The sequence below is a fragment of the Cebus imitator genome, unplaced genomic scaffold (genome assembly GCF_001604975.1).
Source record: "Cebus imitator isolate Cc_AM_T3 unplaced genomic scaffold, Cebus_imitator-1.0 Scaffold61, whole genome shotgun sequence".
Taxonomy (NCBI): domain Eukaryota; kingdom Metazoa; phylum Chordata; class Mammalia; order Primates; family Cebidae; genus Cebus; species Cebus imitator.
Window position 1 is genome coordinate 7,903,765 of NW_016107376.1, and position 25,435 is coordinate 7,929,199.

At 40.1% G+C, this 25,435-nt stretch overlaps 1 protein-coding gene across 1 annotated transcript in view; it reads left to right on the forward strand.

Annotated features, from left to right (window-relative positions):
• Positions 1-25,435, forward strand: part of UPF2 (UPF2 regulator of nonsense mediated mRNA decay) — a 126,327-nt gene that overhangs the window by 90,405 nt on the left and 10,487 nt on the right. Inside the window, exons 16-20 of the mRNA XM_037739049.1 lie at positions 5,335-5,439; positions 5,783-5,881; positions 11,241-11,408; positions 22,797-22,938; positions 25,206-25,326. Of these exons, the coding sequence (XP_037594977.1) occupies positions 5,335-5,439; positions 5,783-5,881; positions 11,241-11,408; positions 22,797-22,938; positions 25,206-25,326 (635 nt within the window). The remainder of the gene's footprint in view (positions 1-5,334; positions 5,440-5,782; positions 5,882-11,240; positions 11,409-22,796; positions 22,939-25,205; positions 25,327-25,435) is intronic.

Genomic DNA, 25,435 nt, shown 5'->3' on the forward strand with positions numbered 1-25,435 from the left:
ACAAGAGTCTTGGTCTGTTGCCCAGTTTAGAATGCAGTGGCGTGATCTTGGCTCACCGCAACCTCTGCATCCTGGGTTCAAGTGATTCTCCTTCCTCAGCCTCCCGAGTAGCCGAGATTACAGGTGCCTGCCACCATGCCTGGCTGATGTTTGTATTTTTAGTAGAGACAGGGTTTCACCATGTTGGCCAGGCTGGTCGCCAACCCCTGACTTCAGGTGATCAGCATCCCAAAGTACTGGGATTACAGGCGTGAGTCACTGCACCTGGCCTCCTCCTTACTTGTATGATAGTAAATGTAACTAGTAGTATGTTTCTGTTATAAAATCCATTGTTTAATTAAAAGTTTTTAAAGAAAGTAATAAAATGCTGATTATAGCATTTTTATTTAATAAGCAATTTAAAGAAAATAATTGTTTAATCTCCGCGTATTTTCTTTTTTTGGACACAGGGTTTCTCTCTGTGGCCAAGATGAGAGCTCAGTGGTGTGATCATAGCTCACTGCAACTTCAGTCTCTTGGGCTCAGGCGATCCACCCACCTCAGCCTTGTGAGTGGCTGAGACCACATGAACATGCTACTACGCCAAGCTAATTACTTTTTTTTTTTTTTTTTTGGTAGAGATGGGGATCTTGCCATATTGCCCAGGCTGGTCTCAAACTCCTGGGCTCCAGCAGTCCTCCCCCTTAGCCTTTCAAAGTGCTGGGATTACAGGTGTGAGCCATTGCACTCCACTTCTTGTGTATCTTCATCTCACTGTTGAATATGGACTTTTTAGTTAGTGGATTTTATATTCTTCAGAACAAAATTACTGGCTAGATATTAATGAGCTTTGCTTTATTTTTCCCCAGATCTCTTGGTTATATGAAATCTGAAATTCAACACATACCACAGTAATTGATATGCCCTTTGTGCATCTCTGATTCTGTTAAGCGAAACCATATGAAATTGCTCTTTTACTGTTTCTGCCTTAGCAAAATGTCATTTCTGTATGATTAAAAGTAGCAGTTTTAATTCTTTAGGTTTTGTTGTTGTTTGAGACATTCCTCACTCAGTCGCCCAGGCTGGGGTGCAGTGGCACAATCTTAGCCCACTGCACTCTCCATCTCCCAGGTTTAAGCAATTCTTGTGCCTCAGCTTCCTAAGTAGCTAGGATTTTAGGTATGTGCCACCACGCCTGACTAATTTTTGTATTTTTAGTAGAGATGGGGTTTCACCATGTTGGCCAAGCTGGTCTTGAACTCCTGGCCTCAAGTGATCCTCCCACCTCGGCCTTCCAAAATACTGGGATTACAGACCTGAGCTACCACGTTTGGCCTCTGATTCTCCAGGTTTTTTTTTTTTTTCCAAACTCACTTAGGTTTAAACGTTCCATGAAAATGTGTACATCTGTAGTCCCAGCTACTCAGGAGTCTGAGGCGGGAGGATTGCTTGAGCCCAGGAATTCATGTCTAGCCTGGGCAACCTAGTGAGACCCTTTTTCTTTGCATTAAAAAAAAAAAAAAGTGATCCAAATTAAAGGATATCTGGGATTTGCTTCATAATCTGGAGGTAGATTGGGGAATGGGTTAGCGGTATAGAAGAAACAAAACAAGAGAGTTTCAAAAGTTAGAATGAGTAAAGAGACGAATAGAATACTGATGAAAATAAAATGTAAGTCATGAAATTAGCAATTTTTCACTGAAAGTATTATTTTAATTAAATATTGAAAATTTAAATTTGTAATCAATACTTAAGTGTTTTGGGGAAATTTAATTTCAGTTTTAAAGTTTTTACTTATCTAAGTAAATGGAATGTAAATATTTCGAGAATGCGGGTTTAATATTTAAAGGAATGTTAATTGTTTATAGCATTCATAAGATAGATTTGCAAACTGGATTTTTAAAAAAGCTTTATTAGAATTAAAGAGAAAGGACTCATAATATAAGGTGATTAAAGTTTTCTGCAGTCAGATGTAAGAATCTGTAAGGCTGTGTTTCCTTTAACCCTCAAGCTTTGTAACTTACTGGGTATTTGGAATCATTTTACTGCATAACAAATGACTTTGCTGTTAGTTAAAAAGGATTGGTTGTGAAAAGACAATATAGGCAATAATGTACGGTTTTCCTAATTGGCTGGTATTTATAGGCAGTGGAAATGCATCATTATTTATGTTATTTGCTACCACTTTTTCTTTACAACCTTAGAACTTCTTTAGATATAAGTAAGTTGGTAAAAATACAGAACTGGAGTATGTTTCCCTAATTGGCTTTAGTATACTAGACGGACATTACAATATATTGCTTTGCTTTCAAAATGAGGTTGTAATAGAAACATTCAGTAGTAGAATTTAAGTAGGCTTATGAAGTATTCTATAACAACAAAGGGAAATAAGAAAGTATTTCCATTTCATATTTTCAAACTAATCTTATGGTTGTTTTGGATTTTGCTGCTGCACTAATTACACGAGCAGTATCTAAAAAATCCAGCATTCTTGGTAAATACATTAAGGAGCACTCATTTTCTTATTAATTTCTCATTTAAAGAGTTATATGTTTCCTCCTCTAAGTGCATTTTTCTCCTTTTTAAACATGAACTTTATCATTTTGGTAGTTATATCATTTGTAATCATTACTTACTTTTCCAGTTGGAGAATGCATATTGTACACGATACATGTGTTTGCTAGTTAAAAATGCAAACAAAGTGTGCAGAGGGAGGATCCATATGTTTTATCTGGGAGAAGTGAGATGGGACCATGTTTCACTTTGTGAGAAATGAGGTTGGAATAGTTCACTTCCCCTTTCACTCCAAGACCAATTTCCCATGATCACCCTCCAAACATAGGAGGATAAATTTATTAAAGAAAGAAAGTGCATTGATTATGAAGTAATAAGAGCAGTGGATATTCTACAGTTATTTACTTCGAGACAGAAGGGTTGGAATTCAGCTCTTAAAAACAAATGCTGTGTTCTATTTTTATCTTGGTCTTCAGCTATTTAAAGTTCTATTTGACCTTTTGAAGTTATTCTTAGCATCTAACAACCAGAACATTTTCTCTTAAATATCAGCTCTATAAATTAAAGATAACTGTTTAAATTAAATGTTTGTCTGTGATAACTCCAGTTTTCTCTAGCATTATGTAATTTATCAACAGAAAGTACAAGATTCATTCTTAAAATAGAAATAAATTTGTTATTTACCGAGCATTTATTATTCATGGTTACTGCCCTAAGCACTGTATTTGTATTACCATTTCTCATACTATCCTTGCAGTAGGTGGGAAACGAAGGCACAGATAGGTTGAATAATTTACCCAAGATCATAGAGTAGGTGGTGGTAGAGCCAGTGCTTGAACTAAGGCAGCTTGCCTTTTGCTACACTGTTCCTCTTGCTTTCCCTAGCCTGCTTAGGTTTTGTGGTCCATTGATGAGCACATTTTAATTCCACCCATTATTATATCAGTGTACCCTGAGATTAGGGCAAATGAAATTCTTCTTAAAAATTTTAATTTGACAAATTAATGCATGCTACATTCCCTGAATAATATGAAACATCAAGGATGGACGGGGGGAAAAATGTATTTTAGTCTAGCTTTTGAATGCAAAATGTCTTTTAAGTGTTAACAAAGGATTCATTTTTTTAAGAGCAAATTTAAGAGCTCCTCTATTGCAAATTTAATTTTGAATTATAAAATTAACTCAAAAAACATTAATGCATGGGGGGAGGTAATATATTGATGTACATTTTAGTCTTTTTTTTTTTTTTTTGAGATGGAGTCTCACTCTGTTGCCTAGCCTGGAGTGCGGTGGCGTGATCTGGGCTCACTGCAACCTCTCTCCCATGGGTTCAAGCGATTCTCCTGCCTTAGCCTTCTGAGTAGCTGGGATTACAGGCGCCTACCACCATGCCTGTTTTTTTGTATTTTTAGTAGAGACAGGGTTTCACCATCTTGGCCAGGCTGGTCTTGAAGTCCTAACCTTGTGATCCACCCACCTCAACCTCCCAAAGTATTGGGATTACAGGTGTCAGCCACCTCGCCCAGCCAGCATTTTTCTTTTTTTGGGGAGATAGAGTCACTCCCTCACCCAGGCTGGAGTGCAGTGGTGCAACCTCGGCTTACTGCAACCTCTGCCTCCTGGGTTCCAGTGATTCTCCTGCCTCAGCCTCCCGAGTAGCTGGGATTACAGGTACTTGCCACCATGCCTGGCCAATGTTTTTGTATTTTTGGTAGGAACGGGGTTTCGCCATGTTGCCCAGGCTGGTCTTAAACTGCTGTCAAGTGGTCCCCCCACCTCAGCCTTCCAGTGTGTTGGGATTACAGGTGTGAGCCGTGGCATCCAGTCATTGGTATACATTTTTGAGATGTTTTCATTTTAGGAACTCAAAATCTTCAGTACACTTTTGGAGTTTCGGAATTAATTGGTACATACACTAAAGATAATGTATTAAAGATAAGACATTTAAGTCATTTGTTTCAGGAATTATTTGGTCATCTTGGCACAGTGAGAAGCAGCTGGGTTTAGTCTTTTTTTTTTTTTCTTTTTAACTCTTGAGGAACCACATAGGGGTGACTTGTGATACTGGGGTGGAGGAGTAAAGGAAGCTGCACTCTGTGTCTTATGCCCTTTGAAAATCTGTCGGGGCTCTGCCCCATCTGTTTGAGAAGAAATTTCAGCTGATGAAAGTGGATGGAAGGAGAGACTGATTGTGAAGATGGGTTGAAGTAGTCCTTGAGAACCGCCATTTAGGGGGAGATGAGCGGCCAGCCCTTCTGCTTAATAGCAGTGTGCCCTTGGGCAAGTAACTTCACTTTTCTGACCCTCAGTTTTTTCATGTATAAAATGGGAACAATAAAGCTTGGCCTTCCATCCTCTGAATTGGGTAGAGCAAACAAAATGAAGTGTATGAAACACCTTCCAAACTGAAGTGCTTTATAAAGGTAATGCTGTATCATTGCTTTCAGCTGTTAATGCTGTTCCATTTGAACTTTTGTTGGTTTCCATTGCCGTTAGATGGGTATTAAAGAACATTCAGCCTCTCTAGATTAGTTTCAGGAGGAGGAGAACACAAAAGGCTTAGGAAACTTGTTCTTTATGGAATTCAAGGAAGAGCTTCTACATTCGATCTCTGTATTGTTAGATCTGCTGAAGGTAGTGAGAGGGGTTTTCAATGACTGATTTATCTTGAATGTTGCCAGCTGACTTTGCCCTCCTATTGAAGGTAGACTACATAAAGAGCTAAAACTTGAGAATAATAAACAATTAACAATTATACAGAAGTTTTTGAAATCTTTTTAAGGTGTGTAAAGTGTGGTTATGCTTCTCAAAGTGCTTTAATCTCATGTTCTATAATTTCAGGAGGGTTCTGATAATGATGATGATGAGGGAGAAGAGGAGGAGGAAGAGAATACAGATTACCTTACAGATTCCAATAAGGAAAATGAAACTGATGAAGAGAATACTGTACGTACTGCTGAAAAATTTACTTTTTAAAATTGTGCAACATTTTTATAGTATTTCAATTTCAGTAATAAAAGAAAGTATTTTAATTAATTTTAGTAATAATCAAAAGAAACAAAAACTTTAGATTTTCTTTTGATTATAAAAAATATTTCTTTAGAAATTCATTTCAATTTGTTTTCCTAACCATTTTCTTTAAGTTCTTTTAACATTGAATAATGTTAGATATTTTACTCACTTTACTCCTTGAGTTTTGTTGAACAAGTTATCAATACTGAAAGGCTTTGCCCTGGAAAACATTACAATTAAAATTTCTGGTCTGATTTTATTGTTCTGTTTTAATAAGGAGGTAATGATTAAAGGCGGTGGACTTAAGCATGTACCTTGTGTAGAAGATGAGGACTTCATTCAAGCTCTGGATAAAATGATGCTAGAAAATCTGCAGGTATTAAATATCGTTTGTTCCAAAGACTCTTCTCTATACAAAACATTGCAGCCCATTACATTCTGGTTCCTTTGAAGGCTTCTCCTATCTAAGTGTCTCTGTCTCTTCTGCCACAGCTTTTGATAGATTGTGTGTAGACAGCTTGCAGCTGCTTGTCCTTCTTGTATCCCACATCCTGATTTGCATGAGGTAGAGTCGGAGAAAATGCAACACACACAAGATTTGGAACAGAATAATTTCATTCTGCCAATATTTGCCCCTCCCTCCCTCCCTCCCTTCCTTCCTCCCTCCCTCCCTTCCTTCTTCCCTCTCCCCCCTTCCCTCCTCTCCACTCCCCTCCCAGTTGCCCTTCCTTTCTTGACAGATTCTCGCTCTATTGCCCAGTCTGGAGTGCAGTCACGTGATCTCGGCTCACTGCAACCTCTACTTCCTGGGTTCAAGGGATTCTTGTGCCTCAACCTCCCAAGTAGCTGGGATTACAGGTGCATGCCACCACCCCAGGCTAATTTTGGTGTTTTTACTAGAGACAGGGTTCCACCATGTTGGCCAGGCTGGTCTTGAACTCCTGACTTCAGGTGATCCACCTGCCTTGACCTCTCAAAGTACTGGGATTACAGGTGTAAGCTGCCACACCCAGCCTATTAAGTCATTTCTAAGACTTCTTTCTTGCAGTTTGTTTGGATGCCAAACCGTGCAGAAGATAGACATTTTGGGGTCATTTAATTTAGTAAATTCTTACATTTATTAGTTGAATAGCGTCTGTGTTAATGGAAAAATATTCGTTATTTAATGTTTAAAGAAATACTAGTTGTTTAATGTATTTATAGCATAAATAAACTGGATTTTCTAAAAAATACCATCTAGCAGCTTTTTGAATGCCACAGTAATTTGAAGTAACTATTTTTTTTTAGAGTTAGAGGCAAAATCTTAGACTGTTAACTTCAACCCTATATGCACTTGTTGTTAACCCTTTGGTGACTTGAAGAGTGGATTTGTTTGAATGGCAGGACACAGGCCCCATTGGGGTGGGTTTGGTGGAAAATGGGAAGGGAGGGAGTGAGGATACTGGATGTAGATAAGTCCTGAGGAGTTTTGCTAGAAAGGGAAGAGAAATGGGGAGGTAGCTAGAGAAGGTCATAGAGTTAAAAGACAGGGTTTTTTTTTTTTTAAGGTAGAAGATATTATGGAGTCTTTATATGCTCATGGAGCAGTCCTTTAGAGTTGAAATATTGGATTTTACTTTCCTTGATGCTGCTACAGCCAAAGGTATGATCAAGTGCAAATTAGTGTTACAGGTGTTTTAGGAGATCTACTTCTTCCTCTATATAGTAAAATAATGTCTTCATATATCCAGAAAGCTCCTAATTTATGAAGTAAATCTTACATTTATGTCATTTAGGAGCCCAAGTGATCAAATAAAACATAATCATTATAATCCCTGGGAGGAGAGACTAGTTTTCTACTTTGAGAAATTTCCCATCTTATATGACTCAATAGCCATTTACTCTGCCACTCGATATGTTTATTGGGCACCTACTATGTGCCTAGCAGTGTGCATCAGGCTAAGTATAAAGTGGTAAATACAACTGATATGGTTCCTGTTCTGATGGAAGGTAGATATTTAACAGCTAAACAAATACATCATTTCAAATTGTGTTAATGCTAAGAGCAGAATGCTTTGTTGGAGAGTAAGGGAAGGGCCTTCCTAAATAGAATAATGGGGAAGACATCTCTGAGATCATGAATTTCAAACAGGGCAAGTCAAGTGGAGCCATCCATCCAGGAGAAAATTAAAGCGAAAATGGGAACAGTCTGTCAAAGGTCTTGAGGGAGTAAAGAACCTGTATTTGAAAAATGAAAAGAAGGCCAGCACTAATAGAGGGCAGGGCATGATCCTATGCGGGAAGGCAGGGGTAACCACCAGGACAAGACTAAAAGCAGGGAGCCTGGGCAGACGGCTGTTGTGGTGACTCAGGTGAGAGATGATGCTCAGCTGTATAGCTTATGGCCAGGCACATGGAGAGAAGTCTGAATTTGAGCTATTTAGGTGATAGAACGACCTGGCTTATCTGGTGCTGGATTGGATGTAGGTGTGTAGGGGGCGAGGGGTCAAAGATGATAGTTGGTTTTCCGGATTGGGCCACTGGCTAACCTCTGGGACAGGAAACAAGGGACCAATGAGCAAAAGTTCCCCTTTGGCCATGTTGTGTTTGAGAAGCCTGTGAGATGTCAAAATGGAAATGTCAAAATGGAGATTAGAGGGATATGTGGAGTGAAAACATAAATGTGATTGGTAGAGTATATTTAAAGCATGGGAACAAGTGAGTCATCCCTGGTGTAAAGTGTGGAGAGAGGAGAGAAGCAGGGTCAGGATTGAGACCTGAAGAATCCTAACATTTAGAAATAAGGTAGAAAAGCTGGTGAAGTCAAAGGAACTTAAGATTTTGATATAGTCCAATAATTTTTGCTTATTGACAGTTCTTTGAAGAAGCAAGCTGGAAGGATGGGAAGATGTAATCAAGGAGGAGGGAAGTTTGGATTCACATTTTTGCAGATGTGCTTCTTGTGCTGGAGAAAAACTTAATCCTATATTGGGCCCTAGTTTTTAAGCATTATCAAAATACTGAAAAACTGTACAGTCTCTTTGTTTTGATGAAATTGTCATAGGAAGATGCAATATCCTAAAGATATTAATTCTTCATAAATCAAGCCCTTAAACTTAGTGTAATCCTAATTATATCACACCAGGAAGATGTTTTGTTTTGTTTTGTTTTTGCATGGGAAAGAGAAGAGCAGGGAGATCAATGCAGAATGAATTTAAAATTATTTCTGAAAACATCTGTAAGAATAGGTAAAATAGCTAACAGATTTCTGGGAAATGAGTGAAATGCTGTACAAGATATGAAAACATTTTAAACTGACAATAATAGTTTGATACAGGAATAGATGAATGAGATGGAGGGAATCCAAAATAGACCCAAAACATGACAGTTTAATAATATGATGAAGATAGCATTGCAAGTCATTAGTTAAGGGAACACAGGCAATAAACAAAAATAAAGCAGACTTTCTGTTTTATTTCCACACCAGAATTAATTGCAAATCTATCAAACACTTCAATAATTTTGAAGGCTGTTAGGCCCTGCATAAAGTGCTTTACATCTATTCTCTGCACAGTGCTGTCAGACACTGTTAGCATTCTTTTGCTATAGCTAAAGAAACAGGCTTGGAAAGACAAGAAGCTGGCTTACAATCACGTGGCTAGGAAGTGGTGGAGTCTGTTCTCAACCATTTTACTGTGTTGCCTTGTAGCACAGGATGCTATAAGAAACTTGAAGAAATGACAGGCCAGGAAGAAAATATTTATAGTCTACACAAAGGGCTAATACTTCTATAGCAAACCAATGAGAAACTATGAATGACCTAGTTTTTTTTTTTTTTAATTGTGTGAAAGGTAATGGCAAAATTATGCCCAAGCTCATGAGTAATAAAATAATATGCAAATTAATATGAACCTTTTCATTTATCAGACCATCAGATACAGAGATTTACAAAGTGATAATACCCAGTCTGGTTTTGTTTCAGCAAAGGTATTTGCAAATGTCAATCTGTCCAGCTTTTTTAGAGGGAAATTCAGTAAACCTGTCAAATGGGCTTGCCAGTTGATTTAAAAATCTACCCTTAGTTAGTAATTCTCTTTATAAAGCTAAATATATAAAGATGTCACATTGTTTGTGGTAGGAGGGAAAGTCCTTCCGTGTGTGGGAAGGAGCATTAAAAAAAAAAAGAGTCTGGATTGCCTGTCAATAGAGAATCAATTAAATAATAAGGGCATATCAATGTAATTAGTACTGTATATACTCAAGAGAAAGTTGCCCAAGAAATGAGATTAAACAGAAGAAAAAATATGTATGTTGAGTATACAACGATATGCATAGTGGTTGCTTGTGTTTATATGTGTATGTTAGTAGATGTGAGAAAAAATCCGGAAGATCATACTCCCATTGTTCATAGTTGTTGCATCTTGGGGTTGGGGCACAGGGAAGTATCTGGAGGAGTAGTGTGGACATACTTACTAACACGTTTTTGTATTTAAATATTTTATGAAGAGAATATGTTAATTTTATAATCAGGAAGAGAAATCAATATTTGTCTATCATGCTTCTTTTGAATTTTAAGTAAAAAGTCTTTTTAAATCTTATGAACCTGGGAAGACTTCAAGCAGATTCTGATAAATTGGAACTTAAAAAACAAACAATAAAACACGATGTTGCTTGATTTGCAAGCCTCTTGAATGTGTAGGGCCTGTATCAGAAGACTGTTTAAATGGTGGGAGAGCAGTTTCCAAGACTTTTATGGCCTTTCAGCATTCCCTCCCTAGCTTTGAGGAACGTTGAGCTCTTTTCTCTTTGCTGCTCATTAATCAGTCCTGTGTTTTCAGTTCCCTAAGTGCACCCTGCTGGTTCATGTCCTTGCTTTTGCACCTATTCCTTCCCCTACCTTGATTCCCTCCGCATCACCCAAACTGCTCTTTTACCATCTGCTTGGAAGAAGTCGGATGAAGTCTTTCATATTCTTAAATGTACCATTTCTTTTCAGCCTTTCATGAAAGGCACGCAGCCACTCCCAGCCAGGCACAGGTAGTCACTTAGTCTCCTCCATAGGTGATATACACCTGTGAGGTGTCATCATAATTGTTGCTATATCTGTCTTAACAAGTTTATGAGCTCTTTGAGGGTAGAGGCCAATTATTTTTACCATTACTATCCCCAAGCCTGTAACACATGGCAAGTCTTCAGTGAAGGTTCATTTAATTAATTGATTGGAAAGTTGAGTGTCAATGTTAAAAATAATTGATATTACTAACCAAGGAATTAATCAAATGGTCATAGATTTCATTCATTCTTCAGCACTCCATGAGCGCCTGCTGTGGGTGACGCCCTGCTGGGGAGCCCTGGAGAAAGGGATGCAGTGATGAGCCCACCCTGCCTGGTGATTACAAAGGAAGATGTGGTCTAGGAGGATGAATAGAAGGGCGTAGGGTGTTTGAGGAACAGGAGAATTCGGTAGAACCCACAGCACTGCATGCTTGGGAAAGGCTGGAGCCATCAACAGAAGCCAAGTCCCACGGTTCCTTCCATGTCATAGACAGAGCTGTTAGGTGGAGGGGAGAAATACTTGGGTTTATCCATGTTTCAGAAGGAGTATTATGGTGGTTGTGATTGTTGACTGTTAATGGCTCTTATGACTGTTGTGTTTTAAGAAATACAGCATTGAATGAGTTTGTATTTATATTGACATATATCCATATATATGTATATCTTGGGGTATTTATTATGTCCCTTTTAATTTCTTTTAGCAACGAAGTGGTGAATCTGTTAAAGTACACCAACTTGATGTTGCCATTCCTTTGCATCTCAAAAGCCAACTGAGAAAAGGGCCCCCACTGGGAGGTGGGGAAGGAGAGGCCGAGTCTGCAGACACAATGCCATTTGTCATGTTAACAAGAAAAGGCAATAAACAGCAGGTAAGAAACTGCCCACCCTGGTCCTGTATTTATAGCTGATTGTGAGGTTACCCAGTTTAAGGAGCAACTTTGCTTTATAGGTTCTAAATTCTTTTTGACCTACAAGAGGGTAAGGGTTGGACGGTTCTGAAGCATTCAGTGGTAGAATAATTTTATCCCTTATATGGTGTTTGTTTTGTTTTTTGGGACGGAGTCTCACTTTGTTGGTCAGGCTGGAGTGCCGTGGCAGGATCTTGGCTCACTGCAGCCTCTGCCTCAAACAGTTCTCTCACCTCAGCCTCTGGAGTAGCTGTGATTACAGGCACACATCACCACCCAGCTAATTTTTGTTGTTGTTGTTGTAGTTTTCTTTGAGACAGAGTCTTGCTTTGTCGACAGGCTGGAGTGCAGTGGCAAGATCTTGGCTCACTGCAACCTCTGCCTCCGGGTTCAAGGATTCTCTTGTCTCAGCCTCCCAAGTAGCTGGGACTACAGGTGCTCGCCACCACACCCAGCTGAGTTTTGTATTTTTAGCAGAGATGATGTTTCACCATGTTGGCTAGTATGGTCTCGATTTCTTGACCTCATGATCTGCCCACCTCAGCCTTCCAAAGTGCGGGGATTACAGGTGTAAGCCACTATGCCCAGCCTAGTTTTATATTTTTAATAGAGACGGGGTTTCACCATGTCGGCTAGGCTGATCTCGAAGCCCTGGCCTTAGGTGATCTGCCCACCTCGGCCTCCCAAACTGTTGGGATTACAGGTGTGAGCAACTGCACCCGGCCCCTTATGTGTTTTAAATGATACATATTTGTAAGAATATATAAGTACCTTGACTTTTAACACGAAGGTTCCACCAGCAAGCACCAGATAGGGAAGGAAAGAAGGATAGTGACTGACACAGCCCAGGAGGAGGCTCAGATGCCATCATTTGAAAATCACACCAACCCTTCTCCGTATTCCTCTCCATTTTTGTTGTTTGCTCTTTCCCCTTCATACAAGATGGTCCCTCAAAACCATTTCCCCCTCTACCAAGCTGTTACTTTAGGGATTCATAGTTGATTTGTCATATACTTACTGAGCATCTGCTGTGTGCCAGGTACTATTCTATTCCAGGTCCTGAGGCTACACTGATAAACAGGAAAACATCCTGCCCTCATGGAATTTACCTCCTACTGAGAGGGAGAGAGACAAATGCACATATTTGCAGATAGTAAAACATGGTATGAAGAGAATATAGGGTCTCAGATACTCCTTTAGATGTATTTAGGTCAATTCTGTAAATATTTTTTACATTTTAACATTTCTGAGCTCAAGTTGCTTCTTAGAGTCCATGGAATCCTGTGATAATTGACAGCATTTCTTTCTGCGTTAGTGATAAGTAAAATAATGGTGCATCTTAGAATTAATAGAATGGCCGGGCGCGGTGGCTCAAGCCTGTAATCCCAGCACTTTGGGAGGCCGAGGCGGGTGGATCACGAGGTCAAGAGATCGAGACCATCCTGGTCAACATGGTGAAACCCCGTCTCTACTAAAAATACAAAAAATTAGCTGGGCATGGTGGCGCGTGCCTGTAATCCCAGCTACTCAGGAGGCTGAGGCAGGAGAATTGCCTGAACCCAGGAGGCGGAGGTTGCGGTGAGCCGAGATCGCGCCATTGCACTCCAGCCTGGGTAACATGAGTGAAACTCCGTCTCAAAAAAAAAAAAAAAGAATTAATAGAATGTTAGATTTTGTTGTATAGGGTAGCTGCCACAGTTACCTTAGACAAGTCCAATCCTGGGCTCTCACATTCATTTACACAGTCATTTAACAAATATTTATCATTTACCTGCTTCACGCTAGGTGCTTCTGTGTGCAGAACATAGCAGCAGTTACCCAAAGTCCCTCCTCTCTTGGGAGCTTTCATCCTGGTGTTGGGAGGCATATGAGAAGTACGCCGAGTCACGTTGAGGGGATGGCTACCAAGGAGGATAAAGCAGGTTAAGACGATAGAAAGAGACAGAGATGGGGAGGCACAAGGAGAGGGAGGCTGCCTCCTAGTTAGGATGATCAAGGAAAACTCCACAATAAGTTGCATCTGAGATGTTCTCCCACTAGAACAACCTCAAACAGATGATGCTTAAATTTTACCCTTGCTTTTGTCAGGCAGCTTCTCCTGTACACTGAGATCAAAATTGTGCAGCATAACACTTTTTGCTGCAGTGATACCACCTATATACCAATTAGAATCAGGGAGTGTGGCTGGGCTTGGTGGCTCACGCCTGTAATCCCAGCACTTTGGGAGGCCGAGGCGGGCGGATCATGAAGTCAGGAGTTGGAGTCCAGCCTGACCAACATGGTGAAACCCCGTCTCTACTAAAAATACAAAAATTAGCTGGGCATGGTGGCACATGCCTGTAATCCTAGCTACTCAGGAGGCTGAGCCAAGAGAATCGCTTGAACCCGGGAGGCGGAGGTTGCAGTGAGCTGAGATTCTGCCACTGTACTCCAGCCTGGGCCAAAGAGTGAGACTCCATCTCAAAAAAAAAAAAAAGAATCCTGGGGTATGGGGCTGGCAAAGACTCAGTATTGAGAGTTAACCTTGATGGGTTCAGAGCATTGCTGAATCTTCCTCAGACACTGCCATCGGTAGGCCTTGCCTCTAGCCCAGGCTCCAGCCAGGCTTCATGGTGATTTCAGGAAAGCCATACCTCTCCCCTTCTTCGAACAGGTTATCTGTGGGGAAAATGAGAGCTTTTTAAAAAATGAGGCCCAAAATTTGGCGTTGTACTGAATGAGATCTTTGCTAAGACTGCTGTCCTCAGAGCACCTGGAAAATGTTAATTCACCACTATTGTTGGGATTCACAAATCCCAGCATTTTTGCTTTTCGAGGGACTACTTAATTCTCTGAACTAGACTTTTCTATTTCAGTTACCACGTTTTAGATCTCCTTCATTCTCTTTTTCTTTAAAAGCTCTTAGCTTCCTCCTCTATCCCCCCATTACCAGCTTTTCTTGGCAAAATTTCCAAAGGCAATTAGGCCGTCAAGTTGTAAGGCATACGCACATGGACACAGCCACTGCAGATCCATCTGTTGAATTGTGAAGGGCAGCTTCTGTTAAATATACCTTGGTCCCTGTTCCTGCGCCACTGCTAGATAATGATATATTCCATTGACACACTAGGACCATGATTTTGGTTAACTAAAAGAAAGTTTCAGAATATCTCTCTTTGAAGGTCAGATTGCACAACAGTAAATAATCAGTTTTTTTCTTCCTCCCTTTCATGAAGTACATGAATATTCATTATCACCTTGGTCAGCTCTACACCCCATCTGGCCCATATAGAGCATGTAGGCATTGAAAATAAATTAATCAAAGCCTACTTAAAAAAAAATTATGAGATTTGGAAAATAAGTACCTCAACAGTCTGGAATTCCAAAGTGTATGGATCAAAATAAGACTTTGTATATTTTAGAAGGAATATTTTTGGTTCACAGTAGGTAGATTATAAACTCTGTAGTTTATGTAATTTTATGTAAATGAATTTGAAGTCCTTGTTTCTTAAAATGTAACATTTAGTTTAATTTTTAAGGCTATATTGTTATTAAATTTCAAAAATATTAGGCATGAAATGAGAACTCAGAGTTATTAAGTAAATTTTCAGCGCTTCTAAACTTTATTTGGAATTTTGGAAAATGTTCGGTTTTTGGAACATTATTTGAGGAAACATCAGTGGTATGTTGTGGTCTGAAAAAGAAAGTATGTTTTGTTCTGATTTTTATTTCTTTATTTGGCTTTTGGGTGTTGGCCCTTCTGGTGTAACAGTTTTTTCTACAAATGTGAAATGTGTTGCCTTATAGGAATCTTTAGTTTTTAAGTGAAAGATCTCTTTGTGTATCAAATTTGTACTCAGAAATAACTTTCTGGTCTTCTAGTCATTAGGGGAAAATATATTGCACCAACTGAAGTGAGTAGTTGCAGAGAGAGAAAAAGATAATGCTTTTAGTAATTTATTCCTTTCTAGATTTAAATATTTATGAACTATAATAATGAATTTAAATTAAAACAAGTTTTAATGTAATACAAATGTTATAAAATGTTTTAAAAAGCTTTTTTATTATTTTAAATAAATGCGTAATATAGTTTAATACTGGCAAGCAAACCTTTTTTGCAATTAATATTTACATAACAAGTTATGATTTGTTATATTTTGACTAGAGTAATTGATATTTATGTCATAGTAACTTGAGATTATATATTTTTTAAATTTTAGCTAGTCATGGAGTAGCTGCAAAATATAAGCTAAATCACCTTCATTGCTATTATGTTCAGGAAATTTAGTTTGAGTGACTTCAATATTTTTATCATCTAATTTGCTATAAAGTAGCATCTCTCTTGTAATAGTACGTCAGTAGCTCTGCAGCGAAGGCAGTAGGCAAAGGTGGCATCCGTACATTTGTCTCTTCATTTCCCTGTGTTAATTACTGTCTCTTTTATGTTCTTTTTAAGCACATAATACTCGAGAACTTTTCCTTTTGTAAAACTTGTCTCAGAGTTTATAAAATGTGTTTTTATCTTTTATTTATAACTGTTTCTGTTTAGAAGAAATTGCTAATCTTATAAATGAATAAAACATATTCTTTTTTTACCTATAGAATATATTCTATATTTTTTACCTTTCTGATCACATTTATTGTGAAATTTTCTTTACAATGTTTTTTACTGTTTCATTAGTATGATTTAGGAACCATCGGCATTAGGCTTGTTATTAGTGAATTATGAAGGAAATTTCAAATTTTATCATCAGGAACGTAAAAAGGGGGTAAAATGGCCATTAGAGTTGCAACTTCCAGTTTCATGATGATTAAGAAATTATCTACTTTTTTTTTTTTTTGATTGAGTCGAAATCTCGCTCTGTTGCCCAGGCTGGAGTACAGTGGCACAATCTCGGCTCATTGCAACCTCTACCTCCCGGGTTCAAGTAATTCTCCTACCTCACTCAGCCTCTAAGTAGCTGGGACTACAGACACCTGCCACCATGTGCAGCTAATTTTTGTATTTTTAGTAGAGTCAGGGTTTCACTGTGTTGGCCAGGCTGGTCTCAAACTCCTGACCTCAGGTGATCCTCCTACCTTGGCCTCCCAAAGTGCTGGGAGGCCACTATGCCCCCCACCTATCTACATTTTTTTAATTGGGCTTCTTTGCTTGACTGTTTTGTAAAACAGTAATCTGCCAATCCCTCTGTATTTGCATAATTCGTAAGTGTTCAGGACCATTTAGTATGGCCATGAGAGGAAAGCTGGCCAACTGATTGAGAGGATTAAAATGCTAGAGTCTGTAATTTACATGAAGAAATTCAGACCGCCATGGCTGTTCACCCTTTCACCCTTGCCATCTCTAATAAGACATCTTATTTGGTATTTGGAACAGAAAATGACTTAAAATTTAGCTGTCATTCTCAAAGCCTAATTGATGTTTCATGTTTCTTTTTCTTTTTTTTTTGAGACAGTCTCATTCAACTGTCACCCAGGCTGTAGTGCAGTAGTGTGATCTTGGCTCACTGCAACCTCCACCTCCCAGGCTCAAGCGATTCTCCTGCCTCAGACTCCCGAATAGCTGGATTACAGGCATGCACCACCACATCGAGCGAATTTTTGTGTTTTCAGTAGAGATGAGGTTTCACCCTGTTGGCCAGGCTGCTCTTGAACTCCTGTCCTCATGTCATCCACCCAGCTTGGCCTCCCAAAGTGCTGGGATTACAGATGTGAGCCACCTCACTGGGACCCAGGAGGTGCTTTTTTAAAAGGCTGTCTTTAGAGCGTAAGAACAAAGAAGGGTGGTCCCAGTGCTTGCAGAGAGATATGGAAAACATATAAACCGGCGAAAACAAATTTGTTCTCAGTAACTTTTATCAACTATCCAAAAGGATAAAATTAAGTAATGTTGAAAGGGATTATCTTATTACACATTGCCTGCCTGTATCAAAATACCTTATATACCCCATAAATATGTATACTATCACATGCCCACAAAAATAAAATAATAAAAAGAGATTGTCTGTCCAGGCACCGTTGACTCACGCCTGTAATTTTCACACTTTGGGAAGCCAAGGCAGGTGGATCATTTGAGCTTAGGAATTTGAGATCAGCCTGGGCAACATGGTGAAACCCAGTCTTTAATAAAAATACAAGAATTACTTGGGCATGGTAGTGCATGCCTGTAATCCTAACTACTCGGGAGGATTGCTTGCACCCAGGAGATCGAGGCTACAGTGAGCCGAGATGGCACCACTGCACTCCAGCCTGGGTAACACAGCGAGACCCTGTCTCTCCCCCCAAAAAGAAAGAAATTGTAATAAATGAGAGAGATTATCTACTTTAAATGAGATCCAGTTAGGCATAAATTATATCCTTTAGGACTGAAATTATATGTAATCGTAAATGACTTGTCATTAAACTTAGAAAAGTCCTACTGAATGGAACAGAAGATTCATGATGGGCCAATATTTCCTTTTTCAAAAGCAAGCAAAAAATACATGCTGAAAACTAGATAGTCCAATAAACTTGATGTCAACTTTTAGCATAATTCTAGATTGAGTTTTAAGACAGATGGATTTAGTTGTTAGGAAAATGAAAAAACCAAACAAAATAGCAGTATTTGCTCATTAGAATGGCTAAAATTAAAAACTGACTATACCAATTTTTTGCTTGGGATATGAAAGAACTGGAACTTTCATACACTGCTATCATAATATGAAATGGGGCCAGGCTGGGCACAGTGGCTCACACCTATAATCCCAGCACTTTGGGAGGCCGAGGTGGGTGGATCATGAGGTCAGGAGTTTGAGAGCAGCTTGACCAACATGGTGAACCCCGTCTCTACTAAAAATACAAAAATTAGCTGGATGTGGTGGCGTGTACCTGTAATTCCAGATACTTGGGAGGCTGAGGCAAGAGAATCGCTTGAACCCAGTAAGCAGAGGTTGTGGTGAGCTGAGATCGGGCCACTGCACTCCAGAGTAAGACTCTGTCTCAAAAAAAAAAAAAAAGAAAGAAAGAAAGAAAAGAAATGGGGCTGGGTGCTGTGGCTCATGCCTGTAATCCCTGCACTTTGGGAGGCTGAGGAGGTGGATCGCCTGAGGTCAGGAGTTCAAGACTAGACCACACCTGTAATCCTGGCTACTTGGAAGGCTGAGACAGGAGAATTGCTTGAACCCGGGAGGCAGAGGTTGCAATGAGCTGAGGTTGTGCCACTGCACTCCAGCCTGGGCGACAAGAATAAAAAAAACTCCACCAAAAAAAAAAAAATAAGAAATGGTGCCGGGCGCAGTGGCTCAAGCCTGTAATCCCAGCACTTTGGGAGGCCGAGGCGGGTGGATCCCGAGGTCAAGAGATCGAGACCATCCTGGTCAACATGGTGAAACCCCGTCTCTACTAAAACTACAAAAAATTAGCTGGGCATGGTGGCGCGTGCCTGTAATCCCAGCTACTCAGGAGGCTGAGGCAGGAGAATTGCCTGAACCCAGGAGGCGGAGGTTGCGGTGAGCCGAGATCACGCCATTGCACTCCAGCCTGGGTAACAAGAGCGAAACTCCGTCTCAAAAAAAAATAAAATAAAAAAATAAGAAATGGTATGACCACTTTGGCAGTTTCTTAAAAAGTAAAACACCATATTCGGTGAGGATATGTGTTAGAAGATCAAAAAAACAAAACAAAACAAAAACAGATAGCTATTTTATTCCTAGCGTTTTTCACTTAAGAGATTAAGGTAAGGCCAGGTGCGGTGGCTCACACCTGTAATCCCAGCACTTTGGGGAGGCCGAGGCAGGCGGATCACGAGATCAGGAGTTCAAGACCAGCCTGACCAACGTGGTGAACCCCGTCTCTACTAAAAATATAAAAATTAGCCAGGCATGGTGGTACGTACCTGTAATCCCAGTTACTGGGGAGGCTGAGGCAGGAGAATCACTTGAACTCAGGAGGCACAGGTTGCGGTGAGCCAAGATCACGCCATTGACCTCCAGCCTGGACAACAAGAGTGAAACTCTGTCTGACAAAAAAAGAGAGAGAGAGAGAGATTAAGACAAACATTCATCCAGAGATTTGTGCATGAATGTAGAATTGTATATGAAATAACCCAAAAGTAGAAACAGTCCAAATGTTCCTAACAGGTGAATGAATGAATATGTGACATATTCATGCAAGGGAATAGAATTCTGCAATAAAAAGGAACAAAGTGCTGATGCATACAAAACATGGATGTCTCTGAAAATCATTATGCCAAACAAAAGAAGCTAGACAATAAAGTGCATGTTGTAGGATCTGATAGATATGAACATTTAGAAAATGCAGACTGGCCAGGCATGTTGGCACTCACCTATAGTCCCAGCTACCCAGGAGCCTAAGGCAGGAGGATTGCTTGAGACTAGGACTTCAGGGCCAGCCTGGGCAACATAGTGCAATGCATCTCTTTAAAACAAAAGAAAAAGAAAATGCAGGCTGGGCATGGTGGCTGACACCTATGATCCCAGTACTTTGGAAGGCCGAGGCAGTAGGATTGCTTGTTCAGGAGTTTGAAACCAGCCGGGGCAACAAAGCGAGACCCCCATATACCCTAGCCTACCACCCTATCCCTACCAAAAATTTGTTAAAAAGAATATAGACATGGTGATGTGTGCCTGTAACTACAGCTACTTGGGAAGCTGAGATGTGAGGATCACTTGAGCCGCGGAGTTCTGATGCTGCAGTGAGCTATGGTCACACCACTGTACTCTAGTATGCAAGACCTCATTTCTTAAAAGAAAATGCAGACTAATCAGTAGTGACAGAGAGCAGATTGGTGGTTGCCTTGCTTATAAAGTTTGAAGGTGACGGATGTGCTGGTGTGATCTCGGTTCGCCACAACTCTGTCTCCTAGGTTCAGTGTTTCTCCTGCCTCAGCCTCCAGAGTAGCTGGGATTACAGGCATGCGCCACCACGTCCGGCTAATTTTGTATATTTTTAGTAGAGACGAGGTTTCACCATGTTGGCCAGGCTGGTCTCGAACTCCCAGCTTCAGGTGATCCACCTGCCTTGGCCTTCCAAAGTGCTGGGATTACAGGTGTGAGCCACTGCACCCAGTTGTGGGGAGGTTTTCTCAAGGGAGCACATATAGCAGAACTTATCAAATTATGTTTTAAATATGTGCAACTGATTGTATGTCAGGCATATCCCAATAAAGTTGCTTTAAAAAAATGTTTTGAAGTCAGGACAACATAGTAAGACCCAGGCCTGCCGGTCACAGTGGGAAGCTGAGGTGGGCGAGTCACGAGGTCAGATTAAGACCAGTCTGGGTGACACCGTGAAACCCCGTCTATACTAAAAATACGAAAAATTAGCCAGGTGAGGTGGTGGGTGCCTGTAATCCCAGCTACTCAGGAGGCTAAGGCAGGAGAATCACTTGAACCTGGGAGGTGGAAGTTGCAGTAAGCCAAGGTCACCCCACTGCACTCCAGACTGGTGACAGAGCGAGACTCCGTATCAAAAAAAAAAAAAAAAAACCCAGGCCTTAGAAAAAATGAAAATTAGCTAGGCATGGTGGCACACACCTGTAGTTTTAGCTACACAAGAGGTTGAGGTGGAGGATTGCTTGAGCACAGGAGGTGGTGGCTACAGTGAGCCATGATTGCAGCACTGCACTTTAGCCTCAATGACAAAGCGAGACCCTATCTCAAAAACACAAAAAATGTTTTGAGCTTTAAAAGGAGATGAGAGTTGCAAGGAGTCAGTACTTGATCACTAAGAGCAGAGTCTCAAGCTGAGGTCATTGGGGGAATGGATAAGGTTTGCCAGGCTGGTACTTAAGTGGATTACCTTAATATTAATTTTGGTATGTGAGATATTTATCTGCTGTCTTAAATATGAAATTTAGTTTAGTTGCATTTGTAGATAGTCTCTCACCGGCACTTAGTATTTTGCACCTCAGTGTATCTGTCCTAGTGTGTTTGGTGTTGTGGGATATCAATATATTTGAAGAAAAACATTGACTAACTAGACTGCATCCTAAGAGAGAATACCAAGAGAGGACATTGGAGATGATGTAAACAATCAGACTGTCAAATCAGACTCCCAAGAATCAGAGTTCTTGTGCAATGTTCAGATTTAATGAGAATTTCAAAGATGCCAGTATTCAGGAGGCACAGATTAAGCTGAGAGAAGCCTGGGACTTGGGCACAGCTCCCTACATCTTTCATTCCACATCAGATGTGCCTTTGCTTCACAGTAACTGGTGAGGTCTCTTAAGTGAGGTATGCAGATTATCTGCGTACAGCAGAGAGAATTTAGGTTATAAACCGAATTAGCTTACTTAACATTTTGCACGGAGCCATGGCCCATAAGTTCACGGATCCTATCTTGGTTTGTTTACTAAAAGCAATCTTAAACCAGGAACATCCTGCTAAAAATAAAAGCATTTCTAGACAAGGACTCACTTTCCCCCATAACCGAGAATTAGATCTCGCTAGGCCAGTGGCTTTGCTCTCCTCCAGTCATAGCTGTCTTCAGAAGTATGCACAGCAAGTAATGCTGAAGATGGACTTGATCTGTTCTGTGTAAACACCTTTCCAACAGTCACCCAGACACAAGGAGGTCTACAGGTTGAAAGGCTGTCTCTGGCTGTTAGATGTGTTCCTCTACATAGGGTGCAGTGAAGCAGAACATCTGTTTTAGGGAGGTTGGACTTGGTGGCTTTTCCCTTATCTAGGCTTAATGTTGCAGATGTTAGGAGACCGATGGGTGAAACAGGAGGATTTTATTTAGGTGCACCAGGTCAGTGGATTCACATCGGAAAGTTGAGCAAAGGACAAAGAAAATGGGCTACTTTTTATACATTCAGGGTGACGTAGCAGCTAACACGTTTTTCAGAAGCCAGAATGAACAGTTAATAAATTTGTAACATGTCTTGTGATTTACATTACATTTGAAATACAGCATTTTGAGAAATGCATTGTACATTCTTTGGGTGTTATCTTGCCCTATGACCTTGCAGCTGGTCAGCAAGAAAAACAGGAGTCTTGAGATGCCTGGGAACTTTGCTGAGAATGTGGGGAGAATAGATAAGACAGGTTTTACAGGGAGTTAGTTAATTTTAAGCAGAGCTGAGGATTAGGTTTTATATTGAACACAATACTGTAAACTTTATTTTATTTTGCAGCAGTTACAGACTATTGCTATTATTTAATTTCCCTCTTCATAATAGGCTTTGACTCTATTAGAGTAATAGTGGTATCTGTTCTTAGGTGGTACTGTCTAGTGATTTATAGTAAAGGAAATCCATTATTTATTTTTAACTTGTTTAATTCTACTTGTTATTTTATTTGAAGTCTGATTTTTTTCTTCCTCCCAATTTTCTCAAACTCTTTGTGATCCTTTGTTATTTTTCTCCAGTTTAAGATCCTTAATGTACCCATGTCCTCTCAACTTGCTGCAAATCACTGGAACCAGCAACAGGCAGAACAAGAAGAGAGGATGAGAATGAAAAAACTCACGCTAGATATCAATGAACGGCAAGAACAAGAAGATTATCAAGGTATAAAGTCATCTCTAAGAGAACTGGAAATTTTTGATGCCTTTTAAGTATTAAAATTGTTACTTTGTCTCACCTTTTTATGTCATATTTTTCCATATTTATGCTGAGAAATTCATTTTGTATCCCACTGTCTTTATTTTTCTCTCCCTTACTTGTAAAATAACAATAATTTTCACCATATTTTCCTCTAATTCAGTTAGATTATAAACTGCTAGCTGTGTTTGCAAGCAAGATGATAATCCATTTTTAATTGCTTCACATTGCCAGCCAATTGTGCACAAATTCATTTAACAAACAGTATGCGTTGCTTGATGACAGGGATACATTCTAAGAAATGTGTCATTAGGAGGCTGGACGTGGTGGCTCAAGCCTGTAATCTCAGCACTTTGGGAGGCTGAGGTGGGTGGATCACCTGAGGTCAGGAGTTCAAGACCAGCTTGACCAACATGGTGAAACCCCATCTTAAATAAATAAATTAAGTGATTAAAAATAAAAATAAAAAAAAGAAATATGTCATTAGGTAATTTCATCATTGTGCAAGCATCACGAGTGTACTCGACAAACCTAGATGGTGTAGCCTACTACACACTTAGGCTGTATGGTCTAGCCTCTGTGAACTGATGGGGCCACCATTGTATAGGTGCTCCTTCATTGACTGAGACATGGTCACACAGCACATGATTGGATTTATCTCCTTTTGTCTATTTGGAGTCCTGGTCTTGAGGAACCTGTGTTCCTTCAGATTTGAGGAAATACTCAAATTAGGATTCTAGTTTTATGTATACATGCGCAGCATTTTTTGCTTAATTGGAATCTTACATATAGAGTCCCTGGATACTTCATAAGCTAGCGTTTTGGTATTTCTGTGGTATGCAGATTTTGGAGCCATAACATAATTGCTTACACAGCACTGTACTGAACAAACTGCTATTTGTGCAGGAGAATGTGTATAAATCAGTATGTGTGGTTTTTAATCTTTTAATCTCACTTGTAGAATGTTCTTGCGTAGTTGATACCCAGCAGTGTTTTTGTTTAAAAGAGTCTTGCTCTGTGTCACGCGTGGCTAGATGGAGGGCAGTGGCACAATTACTTTAGCCTCAAACTCCTGGGCTCAAATGATCCTGCCGCCTCTGCCTCAGTCCCTCAAGTAGCTAGGATTACAGACATGTGCCACCATAGCTGGCTAATTTTTTTTTCCTGTTTTACTTCCAGTAAAACAGAAGCAAATCTGGCTAATTTTTAATTTTTTTAGAGAGGGGATCTTGCTATGTTGCCCAGGCTCATCTTGAACTCCTGGACTCAAGCTAGGATTACAGACCTGTGCCACCATACCTGGCTGATTTTTAATTTTTTGTGGAGAGGGGATCTCGCTTTGTTGCCCAGTCTTGTTTTGAACTCTGGGCTCAAGCAGTCCTCCTGCCCCTGCATCCCAAAGTGGTAGGGTTACAGACGTGAGCCACCACACCCAGCTCCAACTTTTTTTTTTTTTTTTTTTTGAGACGGAGTCTCACTCTGTTACCAAGCTGGAGTGCAATGGCAAGATCTCAGTTCACTGCCACCTCCTTCTCCTAGGTTCAAGCAATTCTCCTGCCTCATCCTCCAGAGTAGCTGGAGCTATAGGCATACGCCACCATACCTGGCTACTTTTTGTATTTTTAGTAGAGATGGGGTTTCACCGTATTGGCCAGGCTGGTCTTGAACTCCTGACCTTGTGATCGGCCCGCCTTGGCCTCCCAGAGTGCTGGGATTACAGGCGTGAGCCACTGCACCCGGCCCAACATTCTTAATAATAATGGCTAACACTGAGTGCTTACTCTTTGGCCAGACACTGTTTTATGTACTTTTGCAAAGTGTATAATCCTCATAACTATTCTTTGAGATTATCTGCATTTTACATTGAGGGAAATTGAACCTAAAGTCCCACAGCTGGAAAGTGACAGGCTGTGATTTTAACCAGTAGTCTCGCTCTATACACTGTGCTCTTAGCTACTGCATTGCACTGCCTCTTAGGCTGTTTTACCACCTCATAAGATAGCCATGTGGTGGCCAGATTCACAGGAAAGGGAACATTGGGCATTACAGTCTTATCTCTTAAAAACGCTTTTTAAAAATTTCTTTATCATTTTAGTCTGTATAATGGCTATTTTTTCTTTAGTCAGCTCCCTGGCAGGACTATTAAACTTAATCTCCCCAACATTTCATTCACTCTGTAGGAGGAATACGTTTCTAAGAGTTAACAGCATTTTCGTTTCTGTTCCTAATTACAGAAATGTTGCAGTCTCTTGCACAGCGCCCAGCTCCAGCAAACACCAATCGTGAGAGGCGGCCTCGCTACCAGCATCCAAAAGGAGCACCTAATGCAGATCTAATCTTTAAGACTGGTGGGAGGTACAGCAGTCATTACTCCTTCCTTAGCTGTTTCTCATCATGTCCATAAGTGTAAATTAGAGATTTCTGGATTATAGTTTCTGGCAAAGCCCTAATTATTAGCAAAATA